Source organism: Drosophila biarmipes, chromosome 3L (genome assembly GCF_025231255.1).
Source record: "Drosophila biarmipes strain raj3 chromosome 3L, RU_DBia_V1.1, whole genome shotgun sequence".
Lineage (NCBI taxonomy): Eukaryota > Metazoa > Arthropoda > Insecta > Diptera > Drosophilidae > Drosophila > Drosophila biarmipes.
The window spans coordinates 9,954,446-9,974,035 of record NC_066613.1 but is presented as its reverse complement, the minus strand read 5'-3'; the positions used below and the strand labels follow the sequence as shown (position 1 = coordinate 9,974,035).

The window sequence follows — 19,590 nt, the reverse complement described above, 5'->3', positions numbered from 1 at the left end:
TCAGTGCACCTCCCGATTTCCCCGAAGAGTTCAATGGACCCTCGCAAAGTGCGCAACATTTGCGGACCGAGTTCGTAGTACGTAAGCCGTGTTCCCCTGTGTTTTGATTTTACGGCACAGATGTTTTATTTGCCACAGCACTCACACTCGGCCACGAAAGGTACACTACCCAGGAGTGATGGAGCGACCCGAAGAGCGAGCAATCTCGTGTTTACCCTGCCGCTGTCTTTCCTCATGATCCTCCACGTCGTGCCTTTTAATGCCTTTAATCCTAGCAAATAGTACGGGAGAGAACTCTAGGACAAGTGTATGGAGGAATACGAAAAGGCTGGATAAGCGAGGAGGAAAATATTACACCGCTCAAAACACAGGACTTTCGAGGAAATTGATCAAAAAATACGTATTTCTAACATATGAATTAAAACTCCTGCTTACCTCCTTATCTTAGTTATTATTTCCAAAAAAAAGTTGGTTTTAGACTAATATATTTCCATCTATCTTATACCTGGTTTTCAAGTCAGAAAAGAATTGAAATATCATTTTTTGACACTTACTATTGTATATCGTTAATAAATGTGCATGAAAGTATGCTACGATCAGGAGAACTTTATGATATCAGATAGGAACTTCAAGATTCCTATAATGATATGGCATATATGGAAACCTCAGGGGCGATGAGTAAATTAAGAGAGAAAAGCAGTTACATTGGATTCAAAAGTATTATTTTTTTAAAACATTTCCTATCTCTTTAACTATCCAGATACTATCGAAAACCTACTCCGAAAATGTTCTCTGTGCAGGCGACTGGCAGAGTCGTCGGGACTCAACCTGGGGACGTGTCTCTGTTTCTGTCCCTGGCATAAAACAGAAAGTGTGCAACACACGCTCTCGAAGCCAAGCAAAAGACTGTGGACGACCGGGCGCGAGGATCGCCAGCGCCCGCAGGGGAGGAGGCGGGAACCATGTGGTTGTGGTCCCAACTACGATTGCAGTGAACTTCTAGCCCAGAGTCATTGAACTTGTCCTGGGGTCTAGAGTGACTCTGGCTTCGACTGTGGCTCTACCACGATATCAGCACTGGGATCGTCATGATTGTCTTCGGCCGCAAGTATAGTACGTCATTACGATCGTGGTCCGTGGCACACACAGAGCAGTGGCTTTGTCCCCAGCTGTACCACACAGAACCGCACTCTGAATCCCACTTCTCCGACTTTTATTCCGACTCCTTCGTGGACATAATGAACTTGGGTTTTGGGACTCGAACATACGTACGTACTGCGTACGCAATTTTCAAATCGTGTTTGCCTCATGAGATCGTGGTGCCTCCTCTTGCTGCCCCTGAGATGGGTTCTAGCTGGGTAAGTTGGAGGTACTCTGCCAGAGGGTATATATTATTTTGTTCCCAATGGCTGTCAGTATATACGACAAACAGAAATTGGAAAAGTTTTTCTTAAGAAGTAGAAATTAGAGAAGTTTTTGTAAAGAAAAACAAGAGGTTCGAAAGCTCCCAAAAAGGTGCCTAAAAGCATGCTACAATATATATTTATTACAAAAAACTTACAGTTTGATGCCATTCCTTGGTATCTAAATTTTTTTTCGCAAATAGACTCAAATCATGTTAAAGAAAACCAGATTTAAGAATATGCCTGACTTTTTTGAGGTGATTTTGCTACATTTGCAATATCTTTATTAGGGTATTCCAAGATTCGCCTAGAGGAGCAGAAGGTCTTCCTGTTTTCTATTTGATTTGGCAACATGCTGTCTTTGTGGCCCGTTGTCGTTTGCATGGATATATCGAAAAGGCACGGGTATGGGTGCATATATATATGATAATGATGTTGGTGATCGTGCCACTTTAGCAATGGTTAGGCTACGTAGATCGGGCCCAAAGCCAGACCCTGGGATGGGTTGAAGAACCTTTTGATTGGTTAACCATACACGACTCCCCGCTACGGTTGCCCCCAAAAGTCTGCGGAGCAGTTCTGTGGGCAATCCTGAAGTGGGGTGCGGCGTTGCTGGGGCATTTAACTGTGCCATGTTCCCAGATCCTCTCCAGAAAAGCCGCCGAAAACCCCTCCTCCTGGGGGCCTGCATGCATAATATTGCCAAGATTTATTCAAAAAATTGATGGCAATTAGTCGTCGACTCTGGTTCGTTCTTTATCCGACTCTCGGCCTCTGTAGGGAACTCTGTTTATTCATTTATATGTGCATATAGGCAGTATGTTTGTGCATAATGATTTTCGGTATCAAATTACATTGGTTAGGGGTTTTAGTATGTATTTTACTTGCAGTTTGCTCTTGTCGACGCTGCTGTCTCCTCCTTCCTGCTTAATTTGATGCGCTCGTGCCGTCTTTCTTTATTTTCCCTGGGTCCATTCCCTCCCAGTCCCCACTATTCCAATCCATTGGATGCTCTGAATCTTCTACAAACTCTGGTTTTCCCTCAAATCGCACTTAATGGCTCCAGACCAAGACGAAATTATTTGCTAGCCCAAAATGATTATAATGAGCGCTAATTCTTTAGGCTTGTTTCGCGAAGCAAATTAGGGATACAAATGGGGATTTGGATTACACAATGTGCAAGGTTCAAAGTTTGCTACTTGAAGAGAGTATTTAACATAAAATTTAGTAATGGTATAGAGTGAAAATATTAAATTATTTATTTAAATATCGTTATATGAAAATTATAATGATTTTGCTAAACACTATAATTATTTAATAGATTCATTAGCTACAGCAAAAACCAATAATCCCAAAGCATTTAGCCCATAAGAAGCGGGTTTTTGAAACTAGTGATGAGGGGTTCATTATACTGGTTGCTATCGTCACTGCCAGGGCATAATTCTAATGGCCGTACAGGTGTTCGATATTAACGGAAAACTCACAAAAGCAAACCCAATGAAAATTAAAATAAAAGCAAAACGACTCAAGAAACAAAGTGAACACAAAACCCACACATCACAAACAAGCAAACGCACAGATGTGAATAAATCTTTAACCGCAGAGAAACAAAGAACAGCTAGGCTCAACCTGGGGCTTCGACTTCAGATTGTCCTGACCTCCGATGAGCCCTCGTCCTCTACACTCTCCATACTTTGAACTTTTCCTTGCAATCGTCTTTGTCTCCTTGAGTCTTTTTGTGATTTAATATTAAATATAATATTATTACCTTTCTCATATTCTTTTTAATTACATTTAGTAACAAAGAGAAAGTATTTATGGTTTTACAGTTCTTTTATAAGTAATTATTAATTATTATAATTAATTAAATTACATTGTTTTAGTGGAAAGGTTAAATATTAATACATTTCTTTATTTGTTTGTATTCAATGTGGTACACCCAAAGTTCATTTTGAGTATGAAAAAGCAGATTAGGTGCAAAAAACATTTAAAAATATCTTATAAGAGCGTTTTGGCAACCTTCTCCCGGGGTCTATTTGGCCAAATGTCTTTCCTTGAGCCGATCGCAGAGTTCAGTAGAAGTGAGTCCCACAGCTGAGGTTTACAAAACACACAGACACTCGCTGGCACACACACCTCATAGAACAGGCGTCCAGCTGTTGTCCCCTTCGAAAGGGAGTAAAGACCGGGGGTCGGAGAAGGGAAATCGGGAGGGGATTTGGGAAGGGTGGGGGATCGCTGTCGCTCAGTCGGACGTCGTAAGCGTGTATGACATGTGAGTTGCACGTTTTGTCGATTTTCAAATTGAGGCAGCGTCTCAGCACTCCTTCTCTTTCTGCCTGCCCTAGATCTGTCGACCTGGCTAGATTTTGAAAATTTGGCTTTTTCTGTTTAGCTTTCTTTCATAATAAAAAGAACCAAAAAAAAATTCTGAATGTTAAAATAAAAAAGTAAATTCATTATTGTTACAAATTTCGTGCAAACATAAAAAAAATCGGGTAAAATGATGAAGATATGCACATTTTCCATACATTTAAAATACATTTCTTAACATTTTTTTAATAGATTTCAGAGTTCAACACTTTTGGTATATATTCGAACCTATACTTTTTTTATCGATAAATATAGTCCCTTTATCCGAACCTTTTACTAAAGATGGTTGGCTGGCAGACCCATCTAGCTTGTCGCGTCTCTCCCCGCCTGGTTATCTCTATCACTCGCCTTTTCCGACTCGTGCAATCAAATTGAGGAGTTTCAGCTGGGCCCGAAGGTCCGTCTGTGGTCCGGACCCGTCCGCTCAAGACCTATGGGTACCTGTCAGTCAAAATGCGTTTTACAACAGTTTTCCTCCTCTTTCTTTCCCTCCCTCGGTTTCTTCGATTCGTTGCCCATTTGGTAACCCGTATCGCTGGTGTGGCTGCAACACGCTTTTATTTTCCCTTTTCTACCTCGAAAATCTATGAGCAATCTATCTTTGAGTGCACCACCAGCACCAGCAACAACAACAATCAATTTCGATTTTTATTTGTTGTCTACTTTTGAGGTTTAATGTGGCTAACAGCGACGAAGATTCAACAACTACTACTGTATGGTAATCCATGACAGTTACCGAGATCTTTATTGTGATCTATGGGTTTTTCGCCAGGTGGCTAGGGGTGGGGGACGAATTGGGATGTGTGTTTTGGAGAGAAGTTATAAGAGGAGATTCTAGTCCGATTATTGCAGTAGAAACGTCTGATATTCTGTTTATATTAAAAATCCGGGAGGCAAGGAAAGGGTTACTTTAAAATGAGTGAGTAGATCAAAAATCAAAAAATATTTTTATAATAAAGACATAAAATTCCACAGTACCAAATGTCTTCCTGCATAAAACTGGCTGCGACTTAAGAGGGCTGTTAAAAAAAGCATAATAGGAGTCCAACTAGTGTACTGAATGACCCTTGTTCTGGGCCAAAGAGCCCCAATAACCATACGAACTTAGGAGGATGGGGATCCACATTCGCTTTTGCCACACAATAAAATGTCATAAATTATACGCTCAAAACAGAGCACAACGCTTGGTCATCATAAAAAATAAAAATGTATACGTATACATGGGCCTGGGCCACAATAAAGATCCGAATGCAACAACGGACGACGACTGATCATTAATTAATGAACATGATCAACAGAGGCAGAAAAAAGCAGGCAGAAGTGGAAGCAGAAGCAGATGAGTTGTGGCTGGGCCATTAGAATGCAACATGTCGTCGTGGTCGTGTTCGATTGCTCAAAACACAGATATGCATCGCAGCCATCTATCCAAGCGTCTATATGGAGGTACACTGCGAGAAGGTCAATAAATTGGGCATTTTTCAGTTTTTCTGTGCTCTACTTAGTTTTATTTTCAACTGTTTCATTTGATTTTAGATTTTATTCAAAGAAAAGTAATTTAAACTATTCATCTATTAAACTATTGAGCTAGTTCAAAAAACTTACTTACTTTTTAAGCAACATTTTCTAAAACATTTTTCTTACATGAGAACTGTTAATTGATCGATATTTCCTTTCAGTGTCTATTTTTTATGTACGTTGAATTTCCCTTTGTTTACAAAACAAAATGTAAACAAAACTTTTGTTCTATCGTCGCAGGCAGCGATCGAAAGCATTTGCTGCCAAGCTTCAAATCCGAAAAAGGCAGAAAAAATGGAAATGAAAGGGCGGCAGGCTGAGGAGAGGCACTGAATCTGGGGCAACCAAGCTGGGGGCCTTTTGGATTCGGCTTCTAGATGGCAGAGTGTTCGTTAGAATCTGTGTGCTTGCATAAGCAGGCTGTGGCAAATGATCGAGCTACGCACCACAAAGAAGCATCAACACAAAACTACAGAGCAAGCAAATAAGCTGAGGAAAATACTGGGGAAAACAGGCTGGGAAATCAGTGATCGATCGGGAAATGCTCTTTAAGATAAAGAAAGGCGGTTTCAAACTCGGGGGATATATTCTGCCAAGAAAGCTATTTTTAATAAAACTATTTGGTTTGATTTTAAAAAATATACAACCCGTAAATATATTTGGTTCTCCTTAACTCTAACTTTTAATTGAGGTTTCTATCTTCACAAGGATAAATATTTAGAAGTAGTCTTTCTCCGCCACTTTTCACATATTACTTTACATTTACTTACCTCGTAAAACTTTTATGAAATAATTAAAATACTATTTTACACACGTTGGCAGATACAGCAACCTTCTCCCTTCGCCTTTTGCCATGCTCCACTTTTTCGAAATAGTGTATCTATCGGATAGCTTCTGCTTTTGTTCGCTGATGGCTGCTGCTGCACTTTGATTGACAGCTGTTGCAGAGGGCTTTACTTTTTATTTTCGTAATTTCTCTTGGTTTCTTTATCTGTAAACGCGCCCCGAAATGTTTCTAATGACATTCACTTTTCGGGAAGAACTCCACGCGCTTTTTGGGTCAATCATTATCGCCAAGTCGAGTTGCCGCGCACGCAGTTTGCACGTTCCTCCAAGTTTCGAGCGTCCCCCTAAGCTCCGTCCGGCATGAGTGGTCATGAACGTGAAGCCCGGCCAAAGACACACCGATCGGACCCCAGATGATTTCACTTTCAATGCCTGGGTTGCACACCGGCCGACAGGGAGAGAGATTGGGGTTATGAGGCCGCCTCGGTGCCCCTCGGGATATCAGTTTACCTTCTACATGGGAAGAAAAACATCGCCATTGGATTAAAAAGTAAAATAATAAAACTACATTTCATAAAAAGTACAACATGTTCTAGAAGTTACTTCATTAAGTATCCTAGAATAGCTAAGTATTATTGCAGAACATTCTTCACAATGCAATCTTTGTGTTACTAAAAAGTATTATTATTAATTCGCATTCTTAATTTCGCAACTTGAAGATCACTCAGCCTTTTCCAGTGTAGTCGGGCCGTGATCTATCCATAGCCAGGGGTCAGTCGAGGGCTGGCCCGCCTCACAAATGCTTGGGGAACCCTATTGGATTACTACATCACAACATTCTGTGTATGCACAGGCATCGGTGTGTTTGCGTTTGCCCCATTATCTAGTCAAACAAATGTTCCCCAGCAAATCTTGCCGGCAATAGAAACGTCAACCCTCTGCAAAAGAAAGAGTCCCAGCTCGAAAGGAGGAACCCAAGGGCTACGCCAGAATGGAAGGGCATAAAAACAGCCACTGGACAGGTCTGTCTGGCCAGCCCATGATAGATCACCCCATGGACAAATACGGACAGGTGAAACTTGTCAGTCTCGGGATCGGATGGTGAAAAGCGGCCCAGGGGTAGGAGCTCGAGTTTAGGGCCAGCCCGCCAAAAGGGTCGACGTCGCAAGTCCTACGCCAACAAACAAACAAACAAATAAACAAAGTGAAAAGAGGGACAGCCCGGGAGCCTGGGTGAAAAACCAAGAAAAAGTGGCGGCCTGGGGAGGGTTCGAAGCCCAAAGTATCCTAGAAAACGAATCATCATTCGATAATTGTATGCTCTTTTTAAAAGCCTTATAGCATCTGTCGATAGGAAATAGGTCCAATAAAATCTTTTTTATCTTTTATATTACTTATCACTTCTTATTTATCTTTTATATTACCCCGATCAAAATTTTCAAAATTATCCAGGGTATGCATAGTTCGCCCAGGGGTCATATCATGGTTGCCTTCTCTTTTTAGGCAACCCAAGCCGATGGTCTTGGCCTCTTATCGCACTGTAAAAACAAAGGCCCTGGAAAAGGGATCATGTAGCTGAGCTCAGATCAGTTCAGTTCGGTTCACTTGGGATCGGTTTAGCTCCGCGGAGATGGCTTGGGCACAGTGAACCCGAGACACACTTGCAGAGTGTGCTGGGCACAAGTGCAGGGAACCTGGGGCTCCGGAGAAAATTCGATGGGAGGGGGAAGGTTCAGGGGCCAGGGACCGAGGGCAATTTCTTCGGCAATTATGGGGTGACTGTGATCGTGCCTCGTCTCACAATTTCATGTTAATTTCCGTCTCCGTGGACGGAGCATTTATCGCGCTGTCTTCGGTTTTACGACCCATCATTGTCCTCATCCCCCGATTGTCACCTATTCGGTTGGTTTTGGTGGATTCGCAGCTCCCTTTTATGGGGACCAGTTCGCTCTTTGTCTCCTCGGTTTTTAATACGTCTATAAAATGATTTTTTGGACTGGAGCTAGTTTAACGATCTGTCCCTGCTACCAGAAAGTTATGATTCATTGGCGATCCGAGCACCAGCCATCTGAAGTTTTTGTCAGGCAGTCAGGTGTGACCCATGGCTAATGAGCGGGAAACTAAGTCGGATTAGGATCATTGGGGTTGCAGAGCCCTAGATTGAATACAAAAAATGATGGCGATGGCAAGGAACACATTTACAAGGATTGGTATTCAAAAATTATATTATAAAAGCTTCAACAGAGATCCATTAGCTAAGATCGCATAAGCCTAGTTTAAAGAGGAGCCAACATGTTTTTCAGAAAAGTGCTCAACTTAAGTTAAACAGTTTAGCCATACACCTAAATTAATTGATCGTTCAACGATGTTACAAAGTTGTAGCCATTTCAAACTTCAGTTGCCCAATAAATTTCCTTCAATACCTTTTCCTTTGTTTAGCCTCGGCAAAAAACACTTTGTCGCACAATTTGTATTTAACCTTTTAGGGGAATCCGAAAGATCACGCCACTCAGTTCGAGATACTGTGTAGGATGGCCAACTGTTTGTGTTTTATCATTTAACTGCGGAGATAATTTGCGCAGACATGATTTAAGCATTAAGCCGGGTTCCAGTGGACCATTAACATTCAGGTGTCAATTGGCCGGGCCAATAAGAACGCCGTGGAAAATGTCCGAGGGAGGGGGAAATGCTAAACGATTGGCAGCCTGGCACATTAACAAGAGAGCCAAAGGTGGCCAGCGATCCGCCGGTAAAAGTAAAAGTGATCCTCGGACTACTCCATTCGCCATATTTACATTCCCAGCGACTTGACTTAGTAACTGACGGATCGACTGGGTCAATAGAAACCAGAAGTCGCTGAGGAGGAGACCTGATTGCACTGGAAAGATGGTTTTTTACCATACACACAGACAGAAATAATCAAAAATAATAGAAATAGAAAAGAGTTTGCCTATAGTTGAATTGAGGTTTTTGATTGTACCCCAAAGTATATTTTTAAATTAAATTACAAACATTTTTTTCAGTGCAGTTATAATTTCCTGCGGCTGCCGACTTCAGCTCAACAAGTTCCGCGCGACTGCTTCCAATTATGGCGAGGATCTGTTTGCAACATACGCCAAAAAGTCAACTGCTTTGGGGCCTGGTCTCAACTGGGTTTGGTTTGGCTCGGTTGGGATCGGTTAGCTGGCTGGCTACTGGGCCTGCTGGCCTACTACTGGTCTTAGACTGCCTGGCGGCTTCCACTCGGACCAAGACAATGCGTGGATGCAGCCCAAACTGGCCAAACTCGCGGACAAATCGACCAGCCAGATACATATTTCAAAACACTCTTTAACGCCGTACATGGCAAGCTGTTTTACCCTTTCATACACATTTATTTTATGGGTCAAGTTTAGGATTAGGTACAACAAGTTTTATTATAAATTATAAAAACCGATAACCATTCTATGTAAAACGTGTTCAATAATATTTTTGAAAAACATTTTTTTGAATTAGGTATGTATATTTTTCATCTAAGAAGTTTTACCTTTACTAGAGTATCCCGAGGCTTGGCAATGTCGTTTTGAGCACTAACTTCACCGACTGCTAACTCATGCATTACGCTTAATTATAGTTTATTTATTTAATAAGCCAACTTTTGTGGGCTGCTGCCCGGCCCGGTCCAAGCCCCTAAGATTTCATTTTGCGCTTTAAGTTTTCGCAGCTCTTTGACTTGTTTTTGTGGTTTTTGTGTGCAAACTTTAATTAAATCGTTATGCAAAAGGTCCACTTGTGGTGCTGGTTTTGGCCATATAATTTAGGATTTTACTGGATCAGCAAGAGGTTGGTAGATATGGATTAAAGTACATGTTACATTTTTTCATACAATTTTATTTTTTATAAATTGAATATTTGAAAGCATGTATTTTGACAAAAATAATTTTAAAAAATCTAATCCTTCCTGTTTATATTAATTATGATATATAATTAGTTATGTTATATAAATATATATTATAAACTATACTACATTTCCAGTGTGGGCGCCTTCAGATTTAAGTCTTCCAACATCGATTTGGGTCAAGTGTTTTGTGTGCGTCTCGTTCTTCAAGATTGGGGCCTAATTATCTAATTTTCAAATTAACAGCTGAAACTGCGCCACAGGCTAGAAACTTGTGGCATCGACCAGCATAAACCATAATACGTTTGGGGCTGTTCCCCTCCAAATAATATTCCAATTGCCTGCTGAACTTCGACTTGCTCTTGGAACTTTTACTGATAACTCTTAATTGGATTTTCATTGTAATTCGAGGCGTAAGTCGAGCTTATCAGTCACCATGGGAGAATGTTCGAACGCATTCCTTCTGATGCCCATAAAAATAGGGTTAAACAAATAGTGACAGGAAAATAATGTTTACATGGACCTCCGTCGACAGCTGCAACTGCTTTTTTGTTTCTTTGCCTGGGGCCACCTGCGTTTGGATTTCGCACCTCCTGGCAAATGCGTGAATCACTCGAGCCCGCCGACAAGTGAATTAGTCATCATTAGTGAAAAATTACACTAGAAAAGTGTGTCCGAGCTGAAGAAATTCCATTGGCATAAGTCGGCCAGCAAGCGTTAAAATGGTTTAAAACACGGTTGCTGACTACACTGATCACCACTACTGTTAAACTTTCGAAGATATTATAACTTTCAAGCAAAAACTAGTACTTTTCAAATTCATAAAAGTATGTTTGCTATAAAATGTTAGTATTTAGTTTAATAAATCATAGCTTTTCAGCTCATAGCAATTAGGCGATTAAGTTTTATTTTTTTTTTTAAATACTTTTTAAAATATGTTATAAAATTCTAAAGTATATCCAAATACGATTAAAAAACACATTTAGGTCTAAATTATACAAACTGCCCGTGGTATTTACCAGTATTTGGTGGTGGAGTAATACTTTGAGTCCGCACTTTCCTGAATCTGGCTCCGTAGCCTCAAATGGCTCACCAGATGGTAGATGGTGAGCAGCAAGATAGGGGATCCGAGCGAGAGGAGGCTGGAGACGGGCCAGAGACTCAAGTTGAAGTGCAGCCCGAAATGCTGCGGCGCATGCGCAACGGAGCCGATGTCGGCTTATTTATGGCCTTTGGTTTGGGGCTTTGCTTCTTTATTTTCTGTGTTGGTTTTCAATTTTTTCCTTTCTTTTATTTTTACTTTTTGCTTCAGGTTCATTGGCTCTCGGGGCTTGTCTTTTGTTAAAATGCATTTATGGTCTTATTTCGTTGTAGTTCTCGGGGGCCCTTTCAGCGCGAGAGTGTGTGCCAGGCAGTGTTTTTTATATTTATTTTCTTTATTGTTGTGTGCGCGCCGAAGACGAAGGAAAATTTCACAAGGCGTCGCCAGTTTGTCTGGCGTGTTGGCCCTGGCTTATCTGCCTCTCTTTCCGATGGCTCTTTCCATTTGAGCAGTGCTACCGAGGCAGCTACTTTTCCGACGGGTCCAAAACGGTTGGGCTACAGACCAAAAAACTACCCTTCAGTAATCGAGTTACTAAAATTGCACCCCTTCATTTTATATATTTTTACTTTATTAAGCAACTCAACGCTTTATTTCATTTTTGCTCGGTCAAAAGAAGAAATTATGAATTATAAAATAAAGACGTATACCATATCTTTATGTGTATTCTTTTAAAGCAATTGTTCCAAAAGATCGAAAAATCTAAAGCTGTTGTGTCCTTCAATCCGCAGTACACCGTCGATTAATTTCTGAAAATTATAAAGGTGAAATACTGTTACATTTTATATTCACATTTTAAAGTATACTACAAAATGCCAACTAACTATAGATTAGTTTTTGGTGAATAGCACTGAATATTACAAAAGTTTCATTTGTTTTAATGCGAAATCTTCAAATGTGAATGCATACATTAGTATGAAAAGATACGGATAGTTTTATCGGTGAAGTCAGAAAAAAGCCAGAAAATATTTATACAACAAAGGGGATATATTTCTAAACAAAAAATCGTTAAATATTCAATTAAAAAAAAACTACTAACGTAAACAGGTGGTAAATCGTAATTTGTGTGGCTGAATCGCATTATAAGATACGTCTTTTAACTTACATCGCTCACAGCTCCGAATTCAGCACCAACTTTAAGTACTAAGGGATTATCTGGCTGAACGCCGTTCATACTTAGAAGAGCGACAGCCGGCTTTACCAAAGCCTTGTTGATCAGCCGGCAACCAAAAACGTCAAGTTTACGCAGCTTCTTGCAGCGGTTTAGCAACTTGAGGATGCCGACATTGGTGATGTTGGAGGAGTTTTGCAGGCTAAGGTCCTCCAGTTGCTGCAACCGAGTGATAAATAGATCGATGTATAAATCGTCTTCCAACTGACATTCAAGCCTCTTCAGGGCCTTCAACTTAGATATGGTTTCGGCCTCTCCAGAATCGATACATCGCAGGGTTTCTGGACAAAAGCGCAGAGACTCCAAGGTTTCGCCGTACTTTGTTACCGTTTCCCCAAATATTTTGTTAAGTTTTATACGGAAATTAGTGTTATCTATAGTGAAGTATTTCAGAGTCGGCAAATAAGGTAATGGCGAGTAGAAGATACCGTAACCAACTCTCAGTAATTCTATCTTGGGCCACAATGGCTCTTCGCCCAGATTACTGGGGATTCGAATGTCGCCGCAGTGTATCCTCAACGAATCCATGTTTTTCATGGACGAACACACATTATAAATATCAATTGGTTCCCCTCTTTTGTTCTGGAGTATGGACAGGTTCTCCAGGTTTACAAGCTCCTTTAGTCTTCCCACTGAAATAAATAATAGTTAACTCTAATTATTAAAAACCAAATATTTTGTTGGGCTCGGCATTACTGCTTTGAATCCATTAAAGAATTCGATCCCCCTATACGATTTGTCTCTTGATTCGACCCCTTAAAAATCGAAATTTGACTTTACTTATCCTTTAAATAAACATAATCTTAAAGACCAAAATATAAAACTTTAAAAGGCATGAACAAAATGAATTGTACAAAAATTTTTCACTGGCTTTAGTGGCTTTTTTAACCTGTAATGCTTTTTCTTGGGGGTATGTTGAAAATGTTTCCCGAAATTTTTTACGTTCCGAAGAGTTAAAGATAAATTTCCTATACTATTCGTGATCGATCAATGATTCTTGGTAAATATGAAGACAATAATTTTTGAACGAAATATAAAAAATAATTGGTGTTTCTTGTTATTATAAATGAGTAGGACTTACTATCTCGACGGTTAAACCTAACCAATTGCAAGTTATTTAGTTTAGGTAACTTCATCAGAGTGTCGACCAAATTTACTCTATCAAAATTGTTTATGAATCCGACCCATTTCAGATTTTGCAAGGTCAATAGAAGTGGAGCAATATGATTCCAGTAATTGCTGCGAACGGGAATGAAGAACTCCTCGAGATTGGGACAGAACATCGAAGCCAGTTTGGTCACAACCATTGTTTTTCCCACCGTCATGCTTGATATTCTAGAAACGGAAGATCCACAGAACGACAAAATTTTTGACCACTCGATATCTGGGCGTTGCTCGAAAACTATTTCCTTGTAAGTATTCCCAGCTTGCAGTGCAAAAGCCGTTCCGAGAACTGGATGGGCTTCGGCCAAATTAAGTTTATCCTTGATATTAAATAGCTCCTTGAAAATCAAGGCGAGAACTTCCACCGGCAAATTTAGGATATTACAAGACGCCATTATTTCGAACGTAAGCTTTATCTCGAACCGACCAACACGCTTTGACAACTGCAACTGAACTTAAAAGCTGTGAAGTTAGAAAGGATATATATATAGTTATACATATATATCGATAGTTGCACAAAGCTGAAATTATCGATATGGTATATAGTGTATAAAAAGCCGATCGATCGATACAAAAGAAGCTTTGTTGTTATATTGTACACTTGGACTTTCTAATGTGTGATATAAGACACTTATAAAATCGTTCGAATTTTAAATACGATTCTTGAATCTTACTTCAGAATGAATAGGGGAACTCCCCTATTAATGTCTAAAACTTATCGATACCATCGTTTGAATCGGATTGCTAACGGTGCGAAAATGGGACTTCCCAAAAATATTTCTGGATTGTAGCGGACACACACACACTTGCATATTTTTGCAGCTGTGTAATTTCAAAATAAACTGAGGAGTAGCTGATCACAGCGATCTAATACTGCTTATTCTTAGGAACATGTACATTCTACATACATTTATACATTACTACTTATGTATGTGCGTGTACATTGTCGGCGCAAATTGGACCTTTCATCGGCTGAATTGAGCAGGTTAGACAGCGCGATTCGATCTAATCAAATTTAACGCAGCATTGATCACCCCAAAGGTGCGACCCTTTTACATTGGCAAATGTTGCCCTTCCTTAACCCTTCGACCTGCTCGCCAGATTTTAATGGAAGTTCTCACGATTTTGAGATCTGCTGAAGTGGAGGGATGTCGAGGTGATAGGAGTGGATCATTTTCACACGCCTCTATTTTTCATGCGTTCTGCTTTCGCGCCTACTGCCAATTACATTCGTGCAACTGTCAGCCGTTCAATGACAATGACAGCATGGGGTTAAGCCCTGTTTCCTTCTCCCATCAACGACCTTTTTTATATACATTTGTATGCAACATCAGCGATTTTCTCTTGTATAAGTATGCGATATCGGGACTAGGCTGCACCGTCAGAAATTTTAACATGAAATCTTCAACAAAGTATACAGGATCTCTAGAATCTGCATGCTTTCAAGATCCTAGCGCTTATACGGACGGACGGACAGACGGACATGGCTAGATCGACAGGGCTAGTGATCCCAATCAAGAATATATATTTACAGTTTATAAGGTAGGTTCCGGCGAATCCTTTACCTGTATCTTCAACATTAATAAAATTAGTACAGTTTGTTTTCTCATGGCCAATACACCTTGCTTTTCTCTCAGTGAGCTGCAAACAAGCAGAGCCCAATTCATGCCTATGCAGCCATTATGTGAGGGAGATCGATTCGGCAGGGCTCCTCCTTCGATCCCCTCGATCAGATCTGCATAGGCTCGGGAAAAGAGAAGCAGCGACTTGTGCAGGTTATCCTGGCCGGGCATACTATACATATACATTGTATAATGATCGTGGCTGATCGCATTCGGATCTGCTTTTGTGCCTCACGCAATTTGTGCGCCGAATAATGCCGAGCATCGCTATCAATTGCCTGACCCCAAATAACGAATTCGTGCCCAACTTAATTGCAGACATATTGATGAGGCCCGGGCAGGGGATAATCCTCGGGACCCTTCCCCCTCCCGACTTCGGTTTCCATTTTCCAGAGTTTAGTTTTTTCGCCATTTGCGTGTCATTTTCTAAGTAGAATTGGCATTTCTTTTATCTCCGGGGAGATCGGATCAGATATCAGAAAAGGTCCGGGGGCCGCAACAATTGAGAGTAAAAGTAAATGTTGTAGATCCATATCAGCCATCCGAGTCCCTTTCGGAGATCGTGATCACTTGTTTGTTTAAGTTCTTAGCAGGTTCATCGTCATCGAAATGTTTCTGGTTCGTTGATTTGAGAAAATATAAATCCTTTTGTTTGCCTCGCCAACAGGTGGAGGATCGTCTCTCGTCCCGTCTCTTTCTCGCCGGCTGTGTGCTAATTGGATTATGTATTGCTTAATGATCCCTCGGGGCTGTCGGGTGTTAATCACTTAAGCATCCAGCACACAGATCGCCGTATTCTGCGGTTGTGCGATCAGCAACGCCGAAAAGGGAAAGTCTGGTAAATGGGTCAAGTAGGCCTGCTTGAAGGGATTACTTCCCTCATTTTAAGTCTGGTTGGTGCGGGCCCGAAACAAAGCATGAAGGTAAATGCATTGTGGGGCACTTTATCAAATGCGTGCTTACCTAAACATTGTTTGCGAAATCTTGAACCCTCTTCAATGTTTCGTCAAACTTGTATTTTTATGCTCCCTGTATTGTCACCTTAGCAAATATGTAGGTTCATATGAGAGATCCCATGTGGAAACGGATTGTTCATTGTTATTAAGAGTTGTTAAAGAATATAGAAACAAAGCCAATGGTTATTTGAGGTCAAGTTTAAGTTTCACGACGAGTTGATGTGCCAATACTATACATCTCCCGAGACATCACCCGAAGACCTGGGGTAACCCTTGATTTTAATGGCCGGAAGCTAGCCAGTTCTCATAGATCAAAGCGCTTGACTCCCTGCAATTAAAAATCGATGCAGGAGAGTAGCTCCAAATGATATTTGTACAATTCGTTAAGCAATTTAATTCTCACACTTTGCTGATTTTCCACATTTTCTTAAATAAACAAAACGACGAAACCTCACCTGGGTGCGGCCCCTTCTCGAAGACGCTGAAAATCGGGGTTCCCAACTCCCCCACAAGTGCTCAGAACGGCGTGAAAACGCTTGTAGTTGGTGGGCATTATTCTCATTTAACAATCGAATGCACAAGACTTGGGAGGGTTGCCAAGACACAAAAAATAAATAAAGAATAGCACATCGAACAAATTAATTTACTTTTGCCATGGAAGAGTGCGCAGGCGCAAGTTGCTCTTCGACTTTTTATTTCGGGTGCGCTTAACCACAGAGTTCTGGCCCAGGGGAAAATATGATTTAATATGTTGTCTTTGATTTTCTTGTCTGGGAGCTAAGAGTTCTCATTGAGCTCTGCCTTCGTTTTGCACCATTGCACTCTGGTCGAGCTTCAGCGATCATCAAATTTATGCGAGGCAACTTGAAGAACTTGTACCTTAAACACATTTAGATTATTCATATAAATGCCGGACTCTGCGTGGGAATTTTCGTGTAGTACTTTCTTATTAATTAAGAAACTCGATCATGCGGAACGTGTAAGCAATTATGGGGCTTATTCATTAGGAACTCTTTTTATGTCTTGGTTCCTGTACATTGAAATCGAGTTTAGAATGCTAGAATAACGAGTTCTCGACCTTTATAAATATTTCTTAAATATATTATTATTTATATACTATTAAGCAAAAGATCCCAAATTTAAACCCATTATTTGATTGTGTTTCCTAATACTTTCGCATTGAATTTCAAAGATAAACGCACTTCAAACTGTCATATTCGTCAAATTTTTCAATGCGTTTTATGGGTTTTAAACTGCAAACGCCAACGGCTGGAAGGGTGTTCTGCGGCGCGGAGGGCAAGGCCCTTGAGAGTCTAAGTATTCCTGGAACGCACGTGTTGCCCAAGTGTTAAAAATGCATTTGTGGAAATAAATCAGGGCAGGCAAAAGGGGCGGTTGCGGCGGGCATCGTCACCCAAGTCGAAACTAATTTTATGCATGACTTTTTACACATTCCAGCAATATTTACCCTGACAGCCACTCCAGCATAGTTGGACAGTTTTTACTTTTGTTCCACGGTCTCGCCGAGACATTCCTGCAGTTTTCCTTCTCCCTGTTTTCCCTGTTTGGGGTGTGAGGCATTTTATGCACAGTTAAGTTAATCTGCCCTGAGGGTACTTAGCAATCCACAGGCATGTGTCATCCTCTCACTTTTTCGCTTTTCCCGGCCTCTGACACATGAGACGCCGTCGTCTCCTGGTTTCTGTTTCTGTTTCTGGCTCTTTTGGTCCGTGCCAAATAAATACCAATGCCCACTTGAGGCAGGGTCCTCGGTTTGCCCCTGGCGGTGGCATTAGGCCCCGAATTCCGGACCATTTGGTGGCTCTCGATTTGGCATATGTCCCGCAGATCATCAATCCGTTGGTCCCGGCCTTGCACCACAGCAGGTGGCGGCCATTAATATACCTCGTGACCCAAAAGGTTAAATTACTCGCATTTATCCTAATGGGCGGATATTATACTTCAATAGTAAACATAAGAGTAAGTTGATTTAATATATATAAAATTATTAACATTAATTTTTTAATTTAAATACTTTATACTTTCAAAGCTTTGGGTACATAAAGACCAATTAGATAACTAAAAAAATAAGGAAATTAGTATGAAACTAAACTTTTCTTTGGTGGAATGTTAAGTGATCGTATGCCATAATATTAAATAATAATAGCTCAGAAAACGAAGACCTCATGCAGGCTCACAATTTTTCATGAACTTATATTTATTATTTTGTCTAAGTATGCTGTATTTCATGTCATTCTAATTTTTTCCACATCATGTGTGCCTTCCAGCTGGGAGAACTTTTGAGATCAGCCTAAGTCCCATCCTCTCCACCTTTTTCGTAATAAATTACCCCCAACAACCGCAGTGAAAACAACGAAAAGGCATTTCAATGCATCCACCTGATGACTGCCCGGGCATCCAGCTAATGACACATAAATATTTATCGGAAACCTCGGGCCCGGGCCGCCCCCTCCCTAAGTCGAAGTTATTACTGAAAGGGTTTCCGTGGCCAAAGCAAAAGCTTTGATCGCCACGGTCGGTTTCTGTTCAGTTTTTTGTCCGTTTGTCTTCTGTAATCTGGCTGAGCCGAGCTACTTGACTTACACACGCAGAACAGCAGAACAGCAGAACCAGTTCGAGGCATTGAGTAATTACCGAGGAGAAGTTCGGCGGGACGGAACCCAGGGTGAACCTTTTGTCGTGCTAGTGCGTCTTTGCACTCAAAAAAATTGTCCTTAAAAAGGTTTTCATTTCATTCAAAGTCAGTAACAAGTACAATATACTTATAATGTCAAATAAAATATACTAAGATTAGGTAAATTACCATTTAACTTGGTATAACGCACTCTTGTTTTATTGAATAATGATATAATTTGTTATTAGGAGCTCCAGATGTTGCAATCAAAGTTTATATTCAGGTGGCCTGAACTCATACATAAACCTAAAGAATTCGCGTTGAAACACAGAACAGAGTTGGAATCTAAAGCAATTCTGCTAAAAGAACTGTGCCATTATAACCGTAACAGAATAATGTTAATGTAGCTTGAACCTGATGTATGAATCTAAAGAATTCGCGTAGAAGCGGAGAAGACCTGCCGGCAAAAAAGAACGCAAGAGGCTTTAAGGTCCTCCACTTGGTAGTGAGTGTTTTTCCCAGTGCCCGACTCCAGCGCTGTCTTTCGCTTAATTGCGTAAGGCAGGTGGCAGTTGGAGCTGCCTTTCTGCCGATGAGGAGAATAAGACACGGTCACAGACAGGCCACTTTAAAGTTGTTCCCGTTGGTGATTAGTGACGGCTCTCCGGCTCTGCGGCTCGGCGGCTCACCCCTCCGCCGGAGTCCGTCTATTTTTCAGTTCGAGTGCTTTCCATTATGGCCAAGTGTCAAATTAAGTGCTCACATGATTAATATTTGTGGCCGGCAGGCATTGTTCCACAATGCAATCGGCCAATTCCATTCGGCTCCTGCTTCTGTCGTGGGCCAGTGCAATTTTCTCGCTGATTAACCGTGTCGTTTGGCTATTAAGTTTTAATTGTGAGTTGCATGCCGAAACGCATGAGAGTCTATTCCTTGAGGAATTTCCTAGCCATAAAGTCAATTGATGTATTTGGCATTGCCCGATT

The 19,590-nt window shown here is 40.9% G+C and overlaps 1 protein-coding gene across 1 annotated transcript; it reads right to left on the bottom strand.

Annotated features, from left to right (window-relative positions):
* Window positions 1–10,864: 10,864 nt before the first annotated feature.
* LOC127010814 (uncharacterized) lies at window positions 10,865–13,835 on the bottom strand. The gene is made up of 3 exons (XM_050885885.1): window positions 13,309–13,835; window positions 12,162–12,859; window positions 10,865–11,805 (listed from the first exon to the last, which is right to left on the bottom strand). The coding sequence occupies exons 1-3, from the start codon at window positions 13,784–13,786 to the stop codon at window positions 11,728–11,730; spliced, it is 1,254 nt and encodes a 417-aa protein (XP_050741842.1). The 5' UTR covers window positions 13,787–13,835; the 3' UTR covers window positions 10,865–11,727.
* Window positions 13,836–19,590: the final 5,755 nt, after the last annotated feature.

Bases quoted from the DNA above. Each gene is read 5' to 3' on its own strand.
- LOC127010814 (XM_050885885.1), bottom strand. From the start codon at position 13,786: ATGGCGTCTTGTAATATCCTAAATTTGCCGGTGGAAGTTCTCGCCTTG. The intron at 12,860-13,308 runs GTAAGTCCTACT...TATTTATTTCAG, and splicing joins TAGGTTTAACCGTCGAGATA to TGGGAAGACTAAAGGAGCTT. The intron at 11,806-12,161 runs GTAAGTTAAAAG...TATAATTTTCAG, and splicing joins AATTCGGAGCTGTGAGCGAT to AAATTAATCGACGGTGTACT.